At 41.5% G+C, this 20,818-nt stretch overlaps 1 protein-coding gene across 2 annotated transcripts in view; it reads left to right on the forward strand.

The window, feature by feature from the left end:
* The window catches only part of LOC117412163 (collagen alpha-5(IV) chain-like), a 72,965-nt gene that overhangs the window by 17,253 nt on the left and 34,894 nt on the right, over positions 1 to 20,818 (forward strand). The window contains exons 2-15 of one of the 2 annotated variants that reach the window (XM_058989068.1): positions 5,883 to 5,942; positions 11,497 to 11,586; positions 12,077 to 12,121; positions 12,565 to 12,609; positions 13,340 to 13,402; positions 13,662 to 13,715; positions 15,955 to 15,981; positions 16,932 to 17,012; positions 17,270 to 17,332; positions 17,702 to 17,737; positions 18,555 to 18,596; positions 19,234 to 19,326; positions 19,927 to 19,980; positions 20,567 to 20,623. In XM_058989068.1, the coding sequence (XP_058845051.1) occupies positions 5,883 to 5,942; positions 11,497 to 11,586; positions 12,077 to 12,121; positions 12,565 to 12,609; positions 13,340 to 13,402; positions 13,662 to 13,715; positions 15,955 to 15,981; positions 16,932 to 17,012; positions 17,270 to 17,332; positions 17,702 to 17,737; positions 18,555 to 18,596; positions 19,234 to 19,326; positions 19,927 to 19,980; positions 20,567 to 20,623 (810 nt within the window). Of the gene's footprint in view, positions 1 to 5,882; positions 5,943 to 9,891; positions 11,276 to 11,496; positions 11,587 to 12,076; positions 12,122 to 12,564; positions 12,610 to 13,339; positions 13,403 to 13,661; positions 13,716 to 15,954; positions 15,982 to 16,931; positions 17,013 to 17,269; positions 17,333 to 17,701; positions 17,738 to 18,554; positions 18,597 to 19,233; positions 19,327 to 19,926; positions 19,981 to 20,566; positions 20,624 to 20,818 lie in introns of those variants that run through there. The other variant, XM_034902645.2, reaches the window with a different exon arrangement.

Consider the following 20,818-nt stretch of genomic DNA (forward strand, 5'->3'; position numbering starts at 1 on the left):
ATATTTTGACAAAACCGCTTCTTGAAAACCTCAAATCTAAATCGTTAAACGTCACTTGGTTCAGATTTTTAAAAAGTGATTTTACAACCTCCTGCTAGAAGTAATATCAGTGGCCTTCACGTCAGAATTAGGGAGCATCCTTCCACACTGTATCCAGTACTGCCTCCTTAAACACTAATAACAAACTGCAAATGCAGTGAGAGTTAGTTCTACAAAGTGGCCTGCATGAGTTTGTGTGGACTTTAAACATCTCCTTGAGGTTTCCAGAGACTGGTGGTTAACCGTCATCAAGTCACAACTGTCTCGCATTCTTTAATGCCCTGGAGGCTGTGTGGTCCAGTGGTTAAAGAAAAGGGCTTGTAACTTGGAGGTCCCCGGTTCAAATCCCACCTCAGCCACTGACTCATTGTGTGACCCTGAACAAGTCACTCAAACTCCTTGTGCTCCGTCTTTCGGGTGAGACGCAATTGTAAGTGACTCTGCAGCTGATGCATAGTTCACACACCCTAGTCTCTCTAAGTCGCCTTGGATAAAGGCGTCTGCTAAATAAACTAATAATAATAATAATAATAATAATAATAATATAAAAGCACCAGGGAAGTGTTTTGATTAAAAGCAGCTGTGCTAGCACGTGGAGGCTTGAGACCGGCAAATCCCAGGCTCCTTAGTCCAAACAACAAGGCCTATGCGCATGTTGTGTTTACTGGAGTTTGGAAGAGGCTGTCATTGGAAGGGCAGGGGGTGCAGTTCAAATTGAAGTTTACTTCTAGCAGACAAACTCCTGGAACTGTCACTTGCAACTAATGAAAGGGAGTGGTAGTGTGTCACTTTGAGTTTTGTGTGCTCTGGCTACGCAAAATACAGAGCAGGCATTCAAGTATGACTCATGAGTTCACTGCTGCTGTCTAAAAGTGATACCTACTGGCAGAGTTTGTCATAGCCACTTATTTTTGATGGAAAAGTGAAGAAAAATGTGATGGGTTAAAACAAGAATGCCCATAAAATGTCACACAGTAACCATTTAAATTTAAGGAATAATGGCATGGATGTGGGAAGTTATGAGGTACTAATGGAAGTCTTATTTGAATGAAGGAGTTCCCTTATTACCTTGTAACACTCCACAGCAATGCCATTATCCCAGTTTTACAGCTTTAAGTTATTTACCTTTGCTTGTCTGAAATAATCATTGTAGATCCCAGGGAAAGGGGATGGAGCAGCCGCTCCCATCTGGTTTGTATTGTTTCCTAGTAGGTGTCATTTACAGCCTTCAATAGATGATGTCACAAAGGTGATTTAAGGTGGAAGAGTAATGTAAAGTGATCAAAGCTGCTATCACCTAGCAGAACCATCTTCAATCCCCTTTGTGTTAGCATGACACTGCAGATTAAGAGCAGTAATTGTGAGCATGCCCTCACCTAAATCAATGCTGTTGCTGATTTTTATCAGATCAATAATTTGAATGTGGCTTAAATGTGTTCTCCAACATTTTTAGATACTAAAAACACATTTCAAAGTCAAGATTTGCAATGCCTGTGACCGATCAGGAAAACCGTCTTCAATAAAATACTTTAACGTTTAGGCGTGAGTGTAAAGTGATATTGGAATAAAATGTGCCATTTGCTTGCTGGTCTGGTTTCTGGTTAAGTACAGTGCACAGAATAAAGTGTGAATTCGTTTTCTAAGTGGGTACTATTTTGGTGTGAAAATGTGTTTTGACACTGTAGCTGGGCTAATCCCTGAAAATGAAACATTTTGTTTGGTTTATAAATCATTATCATACTAATGTCTTGGATTCACCAGTAGTTTAGAGTGATTTATGGAACACATGCTACATTGTCGTACTCAGTTTTACTGTTGTCTATTTAGGCTACAGGGTTTCTGTAACAATGCTGTATAGATGTTATACATGTGCAGCCTTGACCTTCAGTAATGGAGTCCAGCTGCATTGTGCTGTAAGAAAATACCACAGTAGCAAGCTGTACAAATCATATCTGTTATGAACTCCTTTATGTAGTGCCCTGCAGCAATGAGTGGGGCTGGGAGATTCTGTGCTTGGATAACAGTGCTAACCCAAAGCAGATCTATCTCCACCACATGTTCTCAAAGTTTAGCTACAGCCTGTATTCTCCAGCTTGGGTAGTATATGTGCACATCGCATGCGTGTGCATCTCGGATTGCAATATAAGCTTGAACGCTGCAGTAGTGCTTCCTCTCTTGAATTTTAAGTTCTCAGTCTCCAATAATCCAATAGATGTACAGTTTAATTCAACCATGCCAAAGGCATCAAGGAAAGGAACTCCTTTCCATTTGCCATTCTGCGAGAATGAGGTCTGTCCTAATCTCTGGTATCTGATTGATACTAGAGTATGTACGTTGATTGCTGTAAAAGGCAGCTCTGCCCTGTGTTTTTATTTTTTTTCCCAGATAAGCAGAAGCACAATATCCTATAGTAACTTGATTTGGGGCTAGGTTAGATAACCCAGAGCTGGCTCACTATCGCTTGAAGGAACACATTCCTTTGAGCTGGTTTTGATGTGGTTGCAGAGGCATGTTTCTCTCGCTCAGTGCACTAAGCGTTATCTGCGGTGTGATTGAGGGTGTGGGAGCAGACTGCATTCAGGGGAACCAGACAGGATTAATCTGAGATTTTATACTTCTGTAAACAGGACTAGTCAGTGCTTCTGAGCCAATGATCTCTGTGCATTTCACAGGTGACTTGTTTCAAAACAGGCTGTAAGTTTGAATTGAATGCTTCATAAAACAGGCCCTAAATGGATCAGGTTGGTTTTCAATGTTTAAGATATATTTTTGTTTTTTTAATTTACAGCAACGGCAATGTTATCTAATAGGCACGACCAGGGATGGAAATAAGACCTCCATTTGCATAGCAGTTTCACCCATTCCAGGTTTTATTATGAGCTTGATTAGCCACAGACACGGGTGTATCTTATTAAACTCCTAGCAAAACCAGGAATTGGATCCGCTGCTATGCAAAGGGACTCCTGCTTCCATCCCGGGTCACAACAAGCAAAACCGATCTTGGTCCTTGCACGATGTGACCGCACTGATGAATAAAGTGTTTGGAAAATAAACGTACTTGGAAAGAGACAGATCTTTTTAAAAATCTGTCTTTACAGTGAGTTGCTTTCACTGTTGTGATGATGAATTGTGTAACCAGTACGGCTGATGCCTTTATCAGCATCGACCTGTTTCTGAAAGGTTTCTCCTCAAGACTCAATTATTGTTTGCAGTTGCATTTAAACCTGACTTGGAACCTGCCCTACATTCATGTATTAATTCGTATTGCTGTAGGTAGTCATGTTAACATCTTCAGGCTCATACCAATTACCTCTGCTGAATACTATCCTCTGCAACCTATAATTATTTTTTAAGAGGAAGAATGTTAACAAATGATAGGACAGTTCTCAATAGCCAACTATTGCTTTGACAGATGAAGAAATCATTGCTGAGGTTCAGAAGGTAGGTTACTCAACCCCACCTGGGGAGGCTTGGGTTCAGTATTATTATTATTATTATTTGTTTATTTAGCAGACGCCTTTATCCAAGGCGACTTACAGAGACTAGGGTGTGTGAACTATGCATCAGCTGCAGAGTCACTTACAACTACATCTCACCCGAAAGACGGAGCACAAGGAGGTTAAGTGACTTGCTCAGGGTCACACAATGAGTCAGTGGCTGAGGTGGGATTTGAACCGGGGACCTCTTGGTTACAAGCCCTTTTCTTTAACCACTGGACCACACAGCCTCCAATAATAGGTGGAATTCCAATCAGAATTGACTGGTCTTGTTTTGAATGACCCAGAAGCCACTGGCCTTGACAAGAGTTTTTTCCAATCTGTAACAAAGTGGTTTTAATTACACATGCATTGCATTCAGGTGATTGATGGCAATAAACTCATGAGTGCTAAAAGCACAGCATGTTGTTTTTGAAGTTGGCAGGGATCACTTTGGCACAGAGCGCGACACAATTACCACCAGTACAGATCTGCAAAGCCAGGCGATAGCAGGTTGTTGATTTATAATTGCTGTTCAGTGATGTTTACAGGAAAGGTGCCATGGTGCAGCTCAATGCCAGGTAGGTGACAAGTCAAGTCTCCTCTTGGAGGGAATGCAGGATCCAGGGTATTATCCCTGTGAGTGTTTCCAGATAGCGCAGTAATGAGCTCTGAAGGGAGTTGGTGAAGAGAAATCTCCCATGGGTCTAACTGCGTGTAACAAGGGATTTGAAGAGGCCTTCACAAGGGAAGCTCCAATCAGCATGGGAGTAAAAGGCTCTGGTAGTTGCTTTTTAAAAAGCCTGTGTTTTTTACTAGCACTTTTCCGTAGTGTCTCCTTCTGTCTAGGTTTCGATTCAAAGAATAATTGTGTAATGGCATCTAACCAAACTGTAAATCTGTTTCAAATGTACGATACAATTATGACAAGTAGAATCTCTGCACCAAGTACAAACAATTGTAGTGGTCATGGTAGGTTTTAATTTCTTTCACAAGATCAAACTTCTGCCTGGAAATGCCCTAGCTAAACCTGCTTTCCCCCGACTTGCTGTAACTGGTTTAGAGAAATATGTTTCTCCTCTTAACTCTGTGTCTGGAAGGTAAAAACGACCTTTGTTGTGGAACTAATTTTGTTTGAGCTACGAGCCAGAAAAAATAATTGAAGACCAGCATTTGTTTTCACTGTAATCATTTTGTTTTGTTTTTTTTAAAATTTAGTCGTCGCCAATTATTTTTACCCCAGTTTTCACCCCAATTTAGCATGCCCAATTATTATCTGTATCCCCGGCTCACCGCTCGCAACCCCCCCGCCGACTCAGGAAACGGAGGCTGAAACACGCGTCCTCCGAAACGTGCTCCTTCCAAGCCGTCATTTTTCGCACTGCAGATCCACAGCAATGCTACCAGACCTATAGTGCCGGAGGACAACACAGATCTGGCGGCTCCGCTGCAGAGCCACAGGCGCCCTATCGGCCACAGGGGTCGCTGATGCGCGGTGAGCCGTGGATTCCCCTGCCGACCTAAGCCCTCCCTACCCGGGCAGCGCTCAGCCAATTGTGCGCCGCCCCCTAGGAACTCTCGGTCACGGTCAGCTGTGACATAGCCTGGATTCGAACCAGCGATCTCCAGGCTATAGGGCACATCCTGCGAGGAGCGCCTTTACTGGATGCGCCACTCGGGAGCCCCTGTAATCATTTTGTTGGTGTGTGTGTGTTTTAAATGTAAGCCCTGCAAGTTTGCAAACCAAGAAAAAGCGTATCTGAGAGATTTTTAGTAAAACCTCTCCGCCCAGTCGAAGAGTGAGAGCAGATTAACCGTTTCTCCCCCGGTCATGGTATGTGTCGAATGTAAGCGGCCGCATCATCTATAAAGACGTGATGAGCCCTTGCTGCTTGTGTGGTCGTCTAAATATTTATCCAAGTGTTTTTATAACCAAGGCCTGTGCAGCTGTAAAGGGGGTGTCTCCAGTCCTTTCTGTGTCTCCTTATACATCTTTATAATATAGTGCTAAAGGCATATTGACAATGATTGTAGTTGTACGCTTCTCTGCAGTTTAAAATGGTATGTGGGTGCTGCCACCCAGTGGTTGGTTTGTGTATTGGAACACATTTTTCTTCAGTTTGAAATTGAAGATTCATGGACTTGAATAAATAATTGTTGACTTGAATTCACGTGGTATTTCTCATCTTCAGATTTAATTTCAAGAGTATCTCTTAAACACGAATTGTTATATATATATATATATATATATAAATAGTAAAACAACATTGAAAGAAATTGACTTTTTCAGAAATCCTGATTCCTTTGACGATGCAGCGTATCCCAGTATTGACTGAATCCTAATGTAGTCTTTCCTTTCTTTGTCAGGCTTGCCATGGCTGTGCGTCGGCATCAAAGTGTGACTGCAGCGGAGTGAAAGGAGAAAAGGTAAGCTGCCTTTCTTTCGCAGTGTCAACCCCCATGTTGATTTTGAGACCTCTCTTACAGTAGGGGTACAGTCAGCATTCCCACACAAGATCGCTCCTCCCACAGTGTCTCAGTTCTGAACTGTGGTGTTCACACCCCGTGGAGCAGGCAGTGAGTGAAGCACTTCCATTACGCAGTCCGTCTGCTGTCGTTGAGACGAGCTTAACAGCTTTGCACCCAGCCCCTGACCTGTTACACCCAGACTGTGCAGCTCTGCTGGGGTCCTAATACCCGCTGCACAGGAGGAAAGGGAATAGACTGTGTTGTGGCATCACCTCAGTGAAAATAAAGCTGGGGAAGAAAATCCTACAGCAAAGTGTCTGTGCTAATGAGAGCTCAAGTATATTCATAAACACCATGATAATCTGAAATAAACCCTGAACATTTCTATAAGTGCTAAAATTGGAATAAACACTGAAAAATGGAAGCTCAAAGTATTATCCATTTAAGAAAGTAATTATTTCTTAAGACTTTTACTGCTTTCTTTTAGTGTTCTCCTTATCTCACAATTGAGTGTGACGAACCTTGAATCCCAACACAACTGAAACCGAGCCTGCTGTTGGATTTTCATACATTCACAACAATAACGAGCATAGGAAACTCTGCAGACTTGCAAGCTTGGTTCCCCTGACATGAACAGAAGTATGGGTTACTAATGCATTCCAGATATCTTCTTTCCAGCCTGCATGTGGCTCTCTTCAGTAGCTCAAACACCATTTGGGAATAACGTACAGCTGGTTCCTCACCTGTTAACTTTGAGATTTCAAGTAAGAGAATGCACAGCCCAGCTGTCTGTAGTGAGGGAGGCAGATTTATTTTATTCATCTGTGTTCCCTTCCTTTAAATACTTAATATACAGGCACACACATTCCACAGGATAACAGTCCACAGCTTTGTGTGGCTTTACAGAATTCTAGGCAGGTTCATGCATAAGCTGTATAATATTCTGGCCATTGCTTTACAGAATTCTAGGCGGGTTCATGCATAGGCTGTATAATATTCTAGCCATTGCTTTACAGAATTCTAGGCGGGTTCATGCATAGGCTGTATACTATTCTAGCCATTGCTTTACAGAATTCTAGGCGGGTTCATGCATAGGCTGTATAATATTCTAGCCATTGCATTACAGAATTCTAGGCTGGTTCATGCATAGGCTTTATAATATTCTAGCCATTGCATTACAGAATTCTAGGCTGGTTCATGCATAGGCTGTATAATATTCTAGCCATTGCTTTACAGAATTCTAGGCGGGTTCATGCATAGGCTGTATAATATTCTAGCCATTGCTTTACAGAATTCTAGGCGGGTTCATGCATAGGCTGTATACTATTCTAGCCATTGCTTTACAGAATTCTAGGTGGGTTCATGCATAGGCTGTATAATATTCTAGCCATTGCATTACAGAATTCTAGGTGGGTTCATGCATAGGCTGTATAATATTCTAGCCATTGCATTACAGAATTCTAGGCGGGTTCATGCATAGGCTGTATAATATTCTAGCCATTGCATTACAGAATTCTAGGCAGGTTCATGCATAAGCTGTATAATATTCTAGCCATTGCTTTACAGAATTCTAGGTGGGTTCATGCATAGGCTGTATAATATTCTAGCCATTGCTTTACAGAATTCTAGGCTGGTTCATGCATAGGCTGTATACTATTCTAGCCATTGCATTACAGAATTCTAGGTGGGTTCATGCATAGGCTGTATAATATTCTAGCCATTGCATTACAGAATTCTAGGCTGGTTCATGCATAGGCTTTATAATATTCTAGCCATTGCATTACAGAATTCTAGGCAGGTTCATGCATAAGCTGTATAATATTCTAGCCATTGCTTTACAGAATTCTAGGCGGGTTCATGCATAGGCTGTATAATATTCTAGCCATTGCTTTACAGAATTCTAGGTGGGTTCATGCATAGGCTGTATAATATTCTAGCCATTGCATTACAGAATTCTAGGCTGGTTCATGCATAGGCTGTATAATATTCTAGCCATTGCTTTACAGAATTCTAGGTGGGTTCATGCATAGGCTGTATAATATTCTAGCCATTGCTTTACAGAATTCTAGGCAGGTTCATGCATAGGCTGCATAATAATCTAGCCATTGCCTCTTTTCTGCACCCTTTGCTTGTAGTAACCTACAGTAGTAGAGGTGGGAACTTCAAATAAAACATGTTTTAATACTCAATCACTACAAGTTAACTGGATTGCTGATCCAGTGCCATTACAACCTTAATTACACTGGCATGAACAACAGGCATGAATAAAATGCAGATTTAAAGGCAAGAAGTAAACCTAGTAAGAAGCCTAGTAAGAAGAGAGGGAAGAGGGGGCTCTCTCAACTCCTGATCTGTGCAGAGCCACGCTATCTAAAAACCAATTGTAGTGTAAAGATTCTTTCATAATTAGGTGGGGTGGGTGCAGTGAGAGGGTGGCTAACCTCACAAGGTGCTTTTATATAAATAGCTTGTCATTCCCTGTCAATCTGAAGACCTCCCCCCCCCCCCCCCTCTCTTGTACAAAGGCTGTCTGAAGTAGAGGTCTTCACAGGTCCAAATGAATCAACCCGACTCGACCACGGACCAACAATTATTTACCCGACCCGACCTGATGTAAAATTCTTATTAGACCCGGATCCGACCCGGCCCGAAAAAACAGTGGAACGCATTTCCTTTCCCCAGCTTAGCATATGCACTGACTAGATACAGTATTAAAGCAGTGTGATTTTCCAGTCAACCTGGAAATCTGGCTGAACTACAGACAGTGTTTATTCCATCATGAACCTACGCAGAGCACTGTAAAATGAAATATATAATGTATTTGTGTAAAATATAAATACATTATCTGAAAATCAAATGAACTGATGAAGTATGATTTCATAAATGTGTGATTTTATTACAAACTTAAAAGAGCAAATGGAATTGAGATGTAAAATGTGTGTTTTGCAAAACTTGTTTTCCTTTGTCCACGATAACAACAAATGATTCCCACGCTGCAGACTTGCATTTTTCTGCGAGCTTTTGTTCATGGAATTCGTTTTTTTTTCACGTTCTTAAATATCAGCACCCCCGGAATGTGAGAGAAATTTGCTTCCAATCACTCAATGTTGAAGTGCATTGATTGGTACTCAATTGTAAAGGTGAGGGAAGGTCAGCTTTTCATTTGAAATCAACAAATAAATAGGTGTGTTTTGATGTATTTATTTATTCCCTGCAAGCAAATACTACTTCAAGGTAATCACTCTGAGAATACGAGTCTCAGCACAGCCCTAGCAGAGAACCCATCATGATTGCAAACACTGAATAGTAAAAGAACAGGAATGTGACAAACGGTACCTGGGTGTTGGCAGCCAGAGGGGCTTTCCCTTCCCTATGGAGGGCGGGCGTGTGTCGTTTTGGAGGAAATCTTTCCTGGGCTGCTGTGAGATCCCATGACTCCCAGGGGCCTCGCTGCCCAGGCTTGTTCCATTGGCGGCAGCATCTGAAAATCTGCTTCCAAGCGTTTGCCATGGCAACGGAACAAGTAGTCTACAGTGCACCTGCTGTTTATATTAAAATGGCACACTTTATCAGATCTGGGAAAAATCCGGCTGTCGTAATGTATTTTTTTTTTTTTTGTGTGTGAGGATTTGCTTTTGAATTCAGTAGAAAGCAGGAGTGGAGTAACCAAGGCCAAGAGAAATACGAGGGAGGATGGTCCCATTGTTTATATGTGGGATGAGGCACAGAGCACAGGTGGATCCGATTTAATTAGCAGGAGGGATATTGGTTCACTGCACATATTGGGGTGATTAAAAATGCTTACTGCTTTCTGCAGAACGTTCTACTGAACGTACACAGGTTATGTGTGGCAACACATTAAACAGGTAACATGTTTTTTTTTTTGTACAGTACATTTGTTAACCTAGGGGGTGGGGGTATTGCGTGTCTCCTTTAGTATTTCTGATTTTATGGGTTCGAAAAAATTCCAAACAAGGTTTCTTGCTGAGGTAGGAAAGAGAGCACATCTTAACCCATAACTTGAGTTTTGTTAACCACAAAAGTTGTCTAAATGTATCAAATTGCATAAATACAGATTGTGTTTGTATTTTTTTTCAAAGAACAGAATTTGGTACTTAATGGATTAAGATTCGCCTTCATTCTAATATCCATTATTGACATCTCTGGGAGCTCCCTGGTAGTTTGCCAACACCTGTACATTGATGCAGACTAGTAAATAAATGACATGATTGTTGAAACTCAGTCCAGTGCTTCAATTGTTCCAGAGGCTTAGGGGTAGATGTACTAAAGTGTTGTAACTGTCGCAAACCATCTGCAAACGAGTTGGAAGTCTAGGGTGAAATGTACTAAACAAGCACAATGCTGTTAGCAACTTTTTAGGGAATGCATACATTTGCAAAAAGCCGGCAGAGATCATGCAAATGAGGGTTCTCAAATATTATAATGAGATGTACTAAAGCTGCCTGCAACTGCAACACTTAGAAATGCATCAATTTAAGAACTTTTGAAAGCATGTTTTAAACAGTCGCAATTGTTGCTGACATTTCCCTGTCCGCTTTTCTCGTGCGTTGCCAGTTGTGCTCAATGCATTTTTGAGGTGAACACCCAAGTACCTCATTTTCATGAAAGGCAGGGTGCACTTACAAGCCTTGAAAACACATTTCTGGTTTCCCCAAGTGTTGGGAGCAGTAGACTGCACATGTGTGCCACTAACCCCTCCAGCTCCATTCTGGGCATCTGTATATGACCATGATCTATTTTGTGTTAATTGTCTAGGCTACTAAGTATTAATTAAAAAAATAATAATAAAAAAAAACTACAACTACAATTATTTACATTTTTTAAATAATTTTTTATTCGCATTGTACACCAATGTGTACAATTCAGCAGCATGATTTATTTTGTGTTACCGGTAGGCTAAAGTTAAAAAGTGAGCTAGGTATTCATTTGATTTTACTACTGTACTGTATATAACATGTCTAGGTTAGTGATGGGCTACTGTATGATTTATTAAAAACTTTTTAGGGGGTGAAGGTGTGATCCCCATTATAGACTAGTGGGATTAAACTGCCTTTCATTTTTTAAATATACATAACATTATTAAAACAGGTAAAAAACAGAATGCATTGTACAGATGACGTTTACATTTAACAAAAACTATGTTATTTTGATTCTTGCACCCTTGCATGTATAGACATTATCCTTCAGGCACTCTCTGCTGCAGCAAACCACAGCTCAACTCTACCACTGAATGTTCCACAGGGCAGATCCTTTACATGTGCAGTACGCAAGTATGTCCACTAGGGGAGCAGAAGAACCATGCCCTTGCAGTGCCAGCTGTTTTGTAATCTGTTTTCAGTCACTGTGAGATGGTGCATTTTATTTTCTTTTAAAATAGTTTTAAGTGCGCAGGGTGTTATTTTGACATTTGTACAGAATTTCTCTGTTTTGTATTCAGGTCCACCTTGTGACTCTGGCTCTGTCTTGCTCACTCGCTGTGCTTTTCTTCCAGGGAGAGAGGGGCTTCCCAGGTTTACAAGGCCAACTGGGACTGCCAGGATTTCCAGGCCTGGAGGGACCGATCGGGAGCCGAGGGGTGAAGGTAAACCAGACCTGAGGAGCGGCTTGGGAGAACCCTATCTTCCATGTCATCACATTGAGCATCGAAGTGTCTCATAGCTGAATATTCAAAGAATTCAAATCCAGAAAAGGCATCATGAACTATAAAACCAAGTATAACATACATTTTTGACCATAGTTTGGTTTCTAAACTTAAGGCAGGTACTGTAATTGCCACATGCTACCCAAGTGCTGCTGTTATCCTTGTGTTGGGTAGAGGCAGAGTTCAAATTGAAGTGTGGATTAAAATAAAATCATTACACATCCTAGCCATTAGGTGGCGATAGTTTAATTCAAAGAAATAATCCACCAGGCTGAAATCCCATTAGAACAACTTTTTAAACACAAACCAGTTGAAAGGTTGAATTTATGAGTTTGTAGCTGACAGAGGTGCAGGTTCTCATCATGCTTGCAGTGCGTGTGTTGAGTTGAAGGGGTGTGACTGTTCTCTCTTTATTCCCATTGTCTGTTAGGGGGATGATGGGCCACCAGGACCAGGGGGTCCCAAAGGAATCCGAGTGAGTATGAATGGCTTCATCTGAAGAGTTCCCCTACTTTAATATTAACATTAACAAAATGTGCAGGCCACATATTACAAATGCAATGTTAAATGAGCCAGCACTCTTGGATGTAACAGATTATTGAGCTTTGTATTTTTTACATTCTGCGTTTTTATAAATGCATTTTAACACACACCTTCTAGTTAGGCTGAAAACACAATAAAACTTTTGAAGGTATTTGGTCATTGTAAAACATGGCTTTGTGTTTTTGTATCTTTGAGCTGCTGCAGCATTATATACATTTCATTTAAAAACTGACAGAGTTGACACTGGTGATGTCCTTTTTTTGTGTGAAGCTCTTATCAATGGATAAGAAGACCTATAGAAATGTGAGTTTGTGGTTGTTGGAAACATTTCTCTGAATATGTTCTGAAGCTGCTTCTTTTATTTCCTCTTCCCAGGGACCTCCAGGACTGCCAGGATTCCCAGGAACACCGGGACTTCCAGTGAGTAAAAGCATTCCCTCGGTGTGAGTGTCTGCCCAGGGGAGAGTGTAACCGGTACAGCCCGGGGTGCAGGACTTCAGTGGTCACATGGTCATGTGCACTGCAGATTCAGGGACAGGACACTGCACATAGTACATGCAGCCACTGGAGGGCGCCAGCCTTGGGAAAATGAAGGCATGCTGACAGTTTAATGTAGCTTGCCTTTAAACACTAGGCTTGTCAAGAAATGCATCAAAAAAGGCTTTGTTTGAAGGTTATTCCAGCATGCACTATAAAACAAAGTCAAATAGACATTTCTGCATGAATCTCATAAACCATTCCAAATGCTGATTTCATATTTTCGGTGTTTAGAAACTAATGGAAAATCGAGTGGCTTGCTGATGTTGCTAGTTGTTCTAGCTGCAATGAAAATGCCATTACATATCCTGGCCACTAGATGGCAGGTGTCCTCTGTAAAATAGAATTTCAAGAAATAAAACCACCAGATTGTAACCCTGTTTGAATGTAATATTAACACAAAATAAAAATAGCAGTGACACTTCAAAGGTTGAACCTTATGCCCCCTTGAAGTTAGCATTTAATGTATTTATTATTATTATTATTATTATTATTATTATTATTATTATTATTAGTAGTAGTAGTAGTAGTAGTAGTAGTAGTAGTAGTAGTAGTAGTAGTAGTAGTAGTAAAATTTTGCAGGGGATAACATTTTTAATGTGTCCTTTTTTAGGGTCTTCCTGGACAGGATGGGCCCCCGGGTCTTGTGGGTACACCAGGGTGCAACGGAACGAAGGTACTGCTGGATCAGAGCCCTAAAACACTGCAACAAAACTTAACGGAGATCAGCATCATGTGGATGAAAACACTTTTGCCTGGTCTATGGCTGTTATTGTCTCTTGCTTTAAAGAAATCAAAAGTCCAGGAATATCTGCCGCTGGCTCTAGACAACTAATGACTTTGATTTCTTTGATCTGTGCTTTGCTAAAGAAAGAAATGTAAACCTCCAATTGAGATAGGAAACTCATTTCTGATTTTTTTCCCCCTAATTCCAGGGTGAAAGAGGATTCCCGGGAAACCCAGGATTCCCAGGTTTACAGGGTCCTCCGGTAAGTTAAATACCAGCCAGTTCAAATTCAGTTAGCTGTTACCTTCCTACACTATATACAATGTGTTGGTATCACTATTCCATACTGCAAGGCCTTTATGGCCTGGCCCATTCTGTAGCTCACACAGATACAGAACATACAGCATTAAGCCTAATAATAATGACATTAATATACAGAGAGATTCAAAATGTGTGCAACGTTGTTTTCAGTTCTGCTTAAATGTTGACATTATTAAACACCCCTCTAGTGGCCAAACGGTGCATCACAGTGTCTCTGTCAGATGTTTTCTCCTGTGCATGTCATCCTCCAGTTTTTCAAGCTGCTCCGACAATGTTGCATGCATTAGGAATCGCCCTGTATGTGCTTCTTTTAAATTGACTTTTGAGATCCAGTATGGATTGGAGTTACTGCAGTCGAACGCATGAAGTTTACACTGTCCTTTCTTAAATGTGTTTTTATTATTATTATTATTATTATTATTATTATAACACACTGGTTATTTTCTTCAACCTTTTGTAACCGTACCTAAATAACTCTTTGAACTGGTATATGAAATTTCAACATGTAATCCCTGAGAGGGGCGCGCGCCTGCAGTAGTTCCATCACTGCTACTTCAGCTGTTTATATCTCAGTGAAAACATGCTGCATTCAAGTGACCTGATGTTAAACCAACTGTATGGCAAGTGATGGATTTTAACAATTTCAGAAAGTCAATGGAATCAGCCACTCGGTGGCAGGCTGCTGTAAAGTGGAGCCTTTGTGATGTTTGTTTATCCAAACTATGCTGTTGTCTTTTTGGCAGATACATCCCATTTGTCATAAGTTACGATACTTGCAGTGTGATGCAAGAATTATACGTTGACTTTAAGGCCGAACATTTTAAACTGACAATGTGAGCTTATGTTTTTGGTCTAATATATAACAACGCAAGATTGGCTGGCAAGACCTATGGTCAATGGAACAGAGCAGGATCAGTTTCCTCATCAGGTCAACATATGATGTTCTCCCATCACCACAGAACCTAAACCTCTGGGTAGGAGAGGATCCCTCATGTCCTTTGTGTTCATCACCTGCAACATTAAGGCACATTTTGACAGGATGTAAGGTGGCTCTGAGCCAAGGACGGTTTACTTGGCGCCATGACCAGGTGCTGCGATGTTTGGCCTTAGCATTGGAAGACAAGCGTAACATGACCAATAAGTTGCCACCTGTTCCATCAAAACATTACACACAAAAGACAACATTCCTCCGCCCAGGAGAGCAACCACCAAGAAAAGGTGTTAAAAACCAATCCTCGCCCAGGACAACTGGAAGCTGCTAGAGACTGGAAAATGCTGGCAGATGTTGGTCAACGGCTTATTTTTCCACCTGTGATTGCCACCACTAACCTTCGACCAGATATTGTCTTGTGGTCTGGATCAGCACGCCTTGTTCACCTGGTAGAGTTAAGTGCCATGGGAGGATGCTGTAGATGAGGCGTATGAGAGGAAGAAACTGCGGTATGCTCAACTAGCCACTGAAGCGGAACAGCGAGGATGGAGAGTTCGTGTTTACCCAGTGGAAGTGGGTTGTCGAGGATTTGTGGCACACTCTACAACCCGGTTTCTCAGAGACGTCGGATTCAGTGGCCAAGAGTTGCGTCACACAGTGAAGAACTTATCTGAAGCAGCAGAGAGGAGCAGCAACTGGCTGTGGTTGAGACGGAAAGATTCTGGCTGGGGACAGGTAAGTAAGCTGGGCTGAGTTGAGTGGGGGACGGAGGGGGGTGATGCTGGGACGCCAGAATCACCGTCGAGCCCTCTTGAGGTGTCGTGGGCTAGTCGACGAAACACTGAGGATGGAAGGTGCCCACTTGAAAACCCCAGAGATGTACCCTACTTAGCTCAATCCAGACGGTTGTCATGCTGATGCGCTGGGGAGGCCGCACTTTGGTTGATCCCCGGAGCCAGCATCGCAGCCGTTGTGTGTGCTGATGCGCCAGGGAGGCAAAATAAGCTGATCCCTGGAGCCAGCATTACACTTCAGCCATTAACACCAGACAGAAGGATATCTACATCATCATATGGAAGGAAACGTAAATGGATGGAGACGCATATGGATCACATTAGTTTACTGTAAAGCTACGTCTTAGTTGGTGCTTATCTTGGCGAGAGCCGAGTTCAAATCAGCATGAAGTTTTAACATCTACTCTCGTGTAATGGAAATAATTTATATATTTTTTTATTTCTTTTTCACTCAGGGTCCAGTTGGTATACCAGGATCCAAGGTGAGTTTATTTTCATTATTTTTATTTTTGTGTAGGGGATTGTAAAATAGAATAGGGTTGTAAAATATCCTGTTTTATACAGAGAAGTTGTTGTATCCAGGAAAAATATGGTAGAAGAAATATGGTGGAAACCTGTACACAATATGTATATCCCAGAGCCTAGAAACCTCTAGGTGCTGGTTCACTGCCTACCCCTCATTGTGTATAGTGGGGGCCTTCAATCGGTGCATGCATGACGTAATAGACCAGTTTAAATGAATATATGTTTGCAGACAGTTAATTATTGTGAAGCTTTTGGCCATGGCGATTGGTCAATAGTTTTGCATCACCCTATAGAATTAACACATTTGGCTTCATAAAGTCAAATGAAACCTGCTGAGTAATGTTATGTTAACATATTGAATTGCATACCGCTTTGTAGTTTTGCATATACTTTACGAAAAACTGATATTTCGAAATCTAGTATGAAATACCGTACTGCTGTTTATGGCTTCTGGTACACTTTGCAATATCATTTTCTAGTTTCTTTGATTGCATGTTAAATAAAAGATCTAAATTTTATGTTCATATATTTTATTTATTTTAATTCTGTCTCAATGCTAAACTTCTAGGTGATGCAAGACTTTTTCCCATAGCTGTAGAATGCTGAAGAGCTCCTTTGGGTTCTGTTATGATGCTGGGCTGTCCCGGAGCTGTAGAATGCTGAAGAGCTCCGTTGGGTTCTGTTATGGGCCGTCCCGGAGCTGAAGAGCTCCGTTGGGTTCTGTTCTGATGCTGGGCCGTCCCGGAGCTGTAGAACACTGAAGAGCTCCGTTAGGTTCTGTTATGATGCTGGGCCATCCCGGAGCTGTAGTCTCTTGCCGGTTCTTACAGGGAACGTTTCAGAAGGCCTGTTTGCAGCGTGCCCTTGTCCTCTCTCCTGCCTCACAGTGCTGCCTCTCTGTTTGTAGGGTGATCCAGGCGAGTTGATCTCATCCGGTCAATATGGACAGAAAGGTGAACCAGGCCTGCCCGGGCTCCCAGGGGTTCAGGTAAGATAGAGTATGAGAACTGGGGAGAGATGGATAGGACAGAGCCCTGTGTGTGTTTCACAGTTAACTGTTCCAGAACTGCATTGATGTTTGACAGATGCATGCATATTTCTTTAACTGTTTAAACAGTTATGCAAGCAAACCATTCTTTTTGATGTCATTATTATATTGGTTTTGAGCTCAGTAGCTCCCCTAGTACATTAAAAAGCAGTTCGGTGTAGTGGATGCTGTTAATGTTGTGTTCTCTTGTTTTCAAGGGTAATACAGGGCCGCAGGGTGTATCGGGGCCCATTGGGCCCCCAGGACATCCAGGTTATCAGGTGGGTCTGTTTTCACATCCTCACACACATGTATTCAGCCTCTCTCTGCCCCAGTTAGAGTTGTAGCTGTATGGCCAGCTCGCTCTTCAGGAAGCACAAACGCAGTTTTTAAACCACTGCCTGCAGAAATAACATTTAAGTCGAATGGAAGGCTGTCATTTTGAATATACTGTTGGGAGTAGGGGTGTGTGATCTCATCACTGGTTGCAGATTATAAACTGCAGATATAAGTGGAAGCAGGCAGTATGATGATGAGCTCCATACTATATCTGCGTATCTCGCTCTCGCTGTTGCTCTCGTTTCACATGCCTCTGACCAGGCTTGTGTTCTCATTAAGGATGATCTCATGCTGTGTTATTTGTTTTGCAGGGCCCCCCCGGTCCCCCTGGTTTTCCTGGCCCCAAGGTAAGATGGATCTTTATTCATAACTTTACACACAGAGGATAGTAAAACTGTGGGGAACAAAGTTCAGTAGATATGTTTCCCCTGATACCTCAATGAGGGTTCTTGCTGAAGGCATTTTTTAAAAAAACATGTTTACCAAAGGCTGACTTGCAAAGCCCGTTAGTGTGCGTACTTCTTTGTTTTTTGAACTGCATTTCTGTTTCGGGTTAACACAGTAAACTGTGTTGGGATGCTAGATGTAAATTGCCAGATGCTGTATTTGTGTTTCACAGTTATGGTCACAGATTTTTTTCTATAGTATACGTGCAGTACCGTACTGTGGTGTTTGACACACGGATGTCCTCACATTAATTTACATTGCCCCGACGATAATAAAGCAACTGCAGTGTAGAATGATGACACCCTGTGAGATGTGATACTTTAACATATCTGTTGACCCTTGGAAACAATTCAAGCTCCTTCTATTCCTTGTTTTACTTTGGTTCACTTCTCCTGCCACAGGTTTGAAGTACACACCGTGTTACTTCCTGTGTTACAGGTTATTTGCCCCCACTGACCCCATATTGTTGAGCTGCACAGTAAGGTGCAGGTGGGGTGCTGTATTTAGTGTAACACAAAGTAAGCTTATGGTGTTGTGGCTGAAAAGTGGGCTTCGCCGGAGTCGAGTGTAAGATCCACAAGAAAAACGACATTCTAATGAGAGAAGAAAATGTGAAACAAGTGACAGACTTTAGCTTGTTTGCTGCATGCCATTCCCACTGAAGGCTGTCCTGGCCCTGGAATCTCTATTTCTTACCGTATTTTGTTTATTTTTTAGGGTAATATGGGCTTAAATTTCCAAGGTCCTAAAGGTGAAAAGGTAAGATTAAGAGGATTTTCAACCCCTGTTAAACACGATTGCATGTGTTCGTTGGTTATGGGCGTGAATGTATTGTAGAATAATAATGTTGTCTAAAAATAGATTAAACTCCAACAATAGTAAAGGGTTCATTTCTTAAAAGCTAAGTTAATTTTAGGAACAGGCAAGTGATACATGGAATGAACCCCATCTCCTTGCCGCTTGAATATCTCCCACATGTTTTATTTTGCATCTGCTTTGGTTGTAATTTAGTTTTGTACCAGCAGGTGGGGACATAGACCTCAAAAATGTGTTTGAAGTTTGTGGACCCTGCAGTTCTGAGTACGGTACATTGAAAGCAATTGCCAGGAATTCTAAATCCCTTGCCAAGCAGCAATGAATCGACTTTACTAAGTTTCACACAATAAATCAAATGATTTTTTTTTTTTTTAACTAATTCTTTAACGTTTTCATTGTCATGTGTTTTTTATATTAACTTCAATAAAAGCAATACATTTCAGGTAATTCATTATTAGTGTCACTTTCAAATGGTTCATTTACAGTAGATTTGGTCTTTTAGGAGAGCCTGCTCTTTCAAGCTAGTAAATCAATACATGTAAATGACACTTCACACTCTGTCCTCTCCTCATGTTTGCAGGGTGATCTGGGTCTGCCGGGGCCCCCCGGCCCCCCTGGGTTGATAGGGGAACAGAATAGACCCAACGGGGCCGAGGTGCAGAGAGGAGACAAGGTCAGTGTTGTGTTGACATGGGGGTCACCCTTCAGTACCAGGGACCCTGGGAAAACATCTGTGCTTATCCAAATGATAGAGTAATCATTATTAAACCCTAGATTGAATATCCTCCAAAACTGCCCTTTGCTGTCGTCCAAAAATTGCTCTACAGTAGTGTCCTCTGACACCACCTCACAATGAACAGAAAGCATCACAGATTTCGCTGGATTATTCATTTTGATATGTGTAATAAAACTGATATTGACAGCCATTTTCACCTATTTATAGATGTGGTGGGGAATGTATGTTACTGACAGACTGGAAGCAGAGACTTCAGAAACACAATCCACTTTTTATCTGATTTTATTTTTCACATTAATGCAGTAAGACATCGAAAAAATTCTAGTGAAAATGTTTGTCGTTTTTTTCAGTATTTCTAACTATTAAATTCATCGTTTTAATTTTTACAGATGATATCGCACATTAAAATGCAATCTTTGGAAGCAGATTTGAAATTTGAACAAAAAAATAACAAATGTAATAAAGGAGGTTATCTAAATATGTTTTTCAATGTAGTCGTTCAGACTGTATTTTGAATCCTAATTTATTTTATTTCAGGGTGATGTTGGGTCACCTGGTCCACCGGGGGCTCCAGGGCAACCAGGCTATCCAGTAAGTAAAACAGCAGCTCTGTGGATCAGTGCAATGGTGTCTTCAATACACTTCCATTTACTTTTGTCTAGGACGTTTCCCCCATTTACAAAATGAATATGTAATGTTAGATTGGGTCAGTAGGGGGCAGCAGAGCACAGAGAACCCAGACACCAAAACAACACCTGCCATAACACTGTCAACAGAGCTGTCTAGGCAGCGGAGGCATGGGTTTGCTGCATGTTTGTGTTTGCCTGAAGAATCAGACTTTGTAGACATTAAGGGCTGGTTTTACAAGTCCAAGATTACTGCTCACCAAGGTCTGGTAAACCAGCCATTGCTATATTAAAATGATGCAGTTTTCCTTGTCAAGGCTGTAATGAAATATTAATCTGGATTTTGAAAGATCATACTGGCTTTATCAATGATACAGACCAGACCTTCACAGTTGGTACACGGCTGTCTTCTATGATTCTCCTACTCTGTTACAGACAATGCTCTCTACACATGAAGAGTTTCACTGCCACCTCTTGCCATGTCGATGACTTGAACTCAATTTTAAATGGCTTCCTCAATTCATTAATTCTGTTTATTTTCTTATCTTTAGGGTCCCCCTGGTGGTCCAAAGGGTGAGAAAGGGGAGCTGGGTGAAGCAGGAAAGAGGGTAGGTAAACTGGGCATTGCTGGGTTCAGATGAGTGTTAAGGTTTTGAAATCCCTTTTCTCTCCTCTTATTGGCACTAACAGTATCACTGGACTTCTATTTCATAAGTTCTGGTGCAGATATTTCAGACTCTCTATGCAGTTAAATGGAGTTGCTGCAGTTTCCTGGTACCTAATCACTTCCTGTGTTGTAGTTC

The sequence above is a fragment of the Acipenser ruthenus genome, chromosome 16 (genome assembly GCF_902713425.1).
Source record: "Acipenser ruthenus chromosome 16, fAciRut3.2 maternal haplotype, whole genome shotgun sequence".
NCBI lineage: Eukaryota > Metazoa > Chordata > Actinopteri > Acipenseriformes > Acipenseridae > Acipenser > Acipenser ruthenus.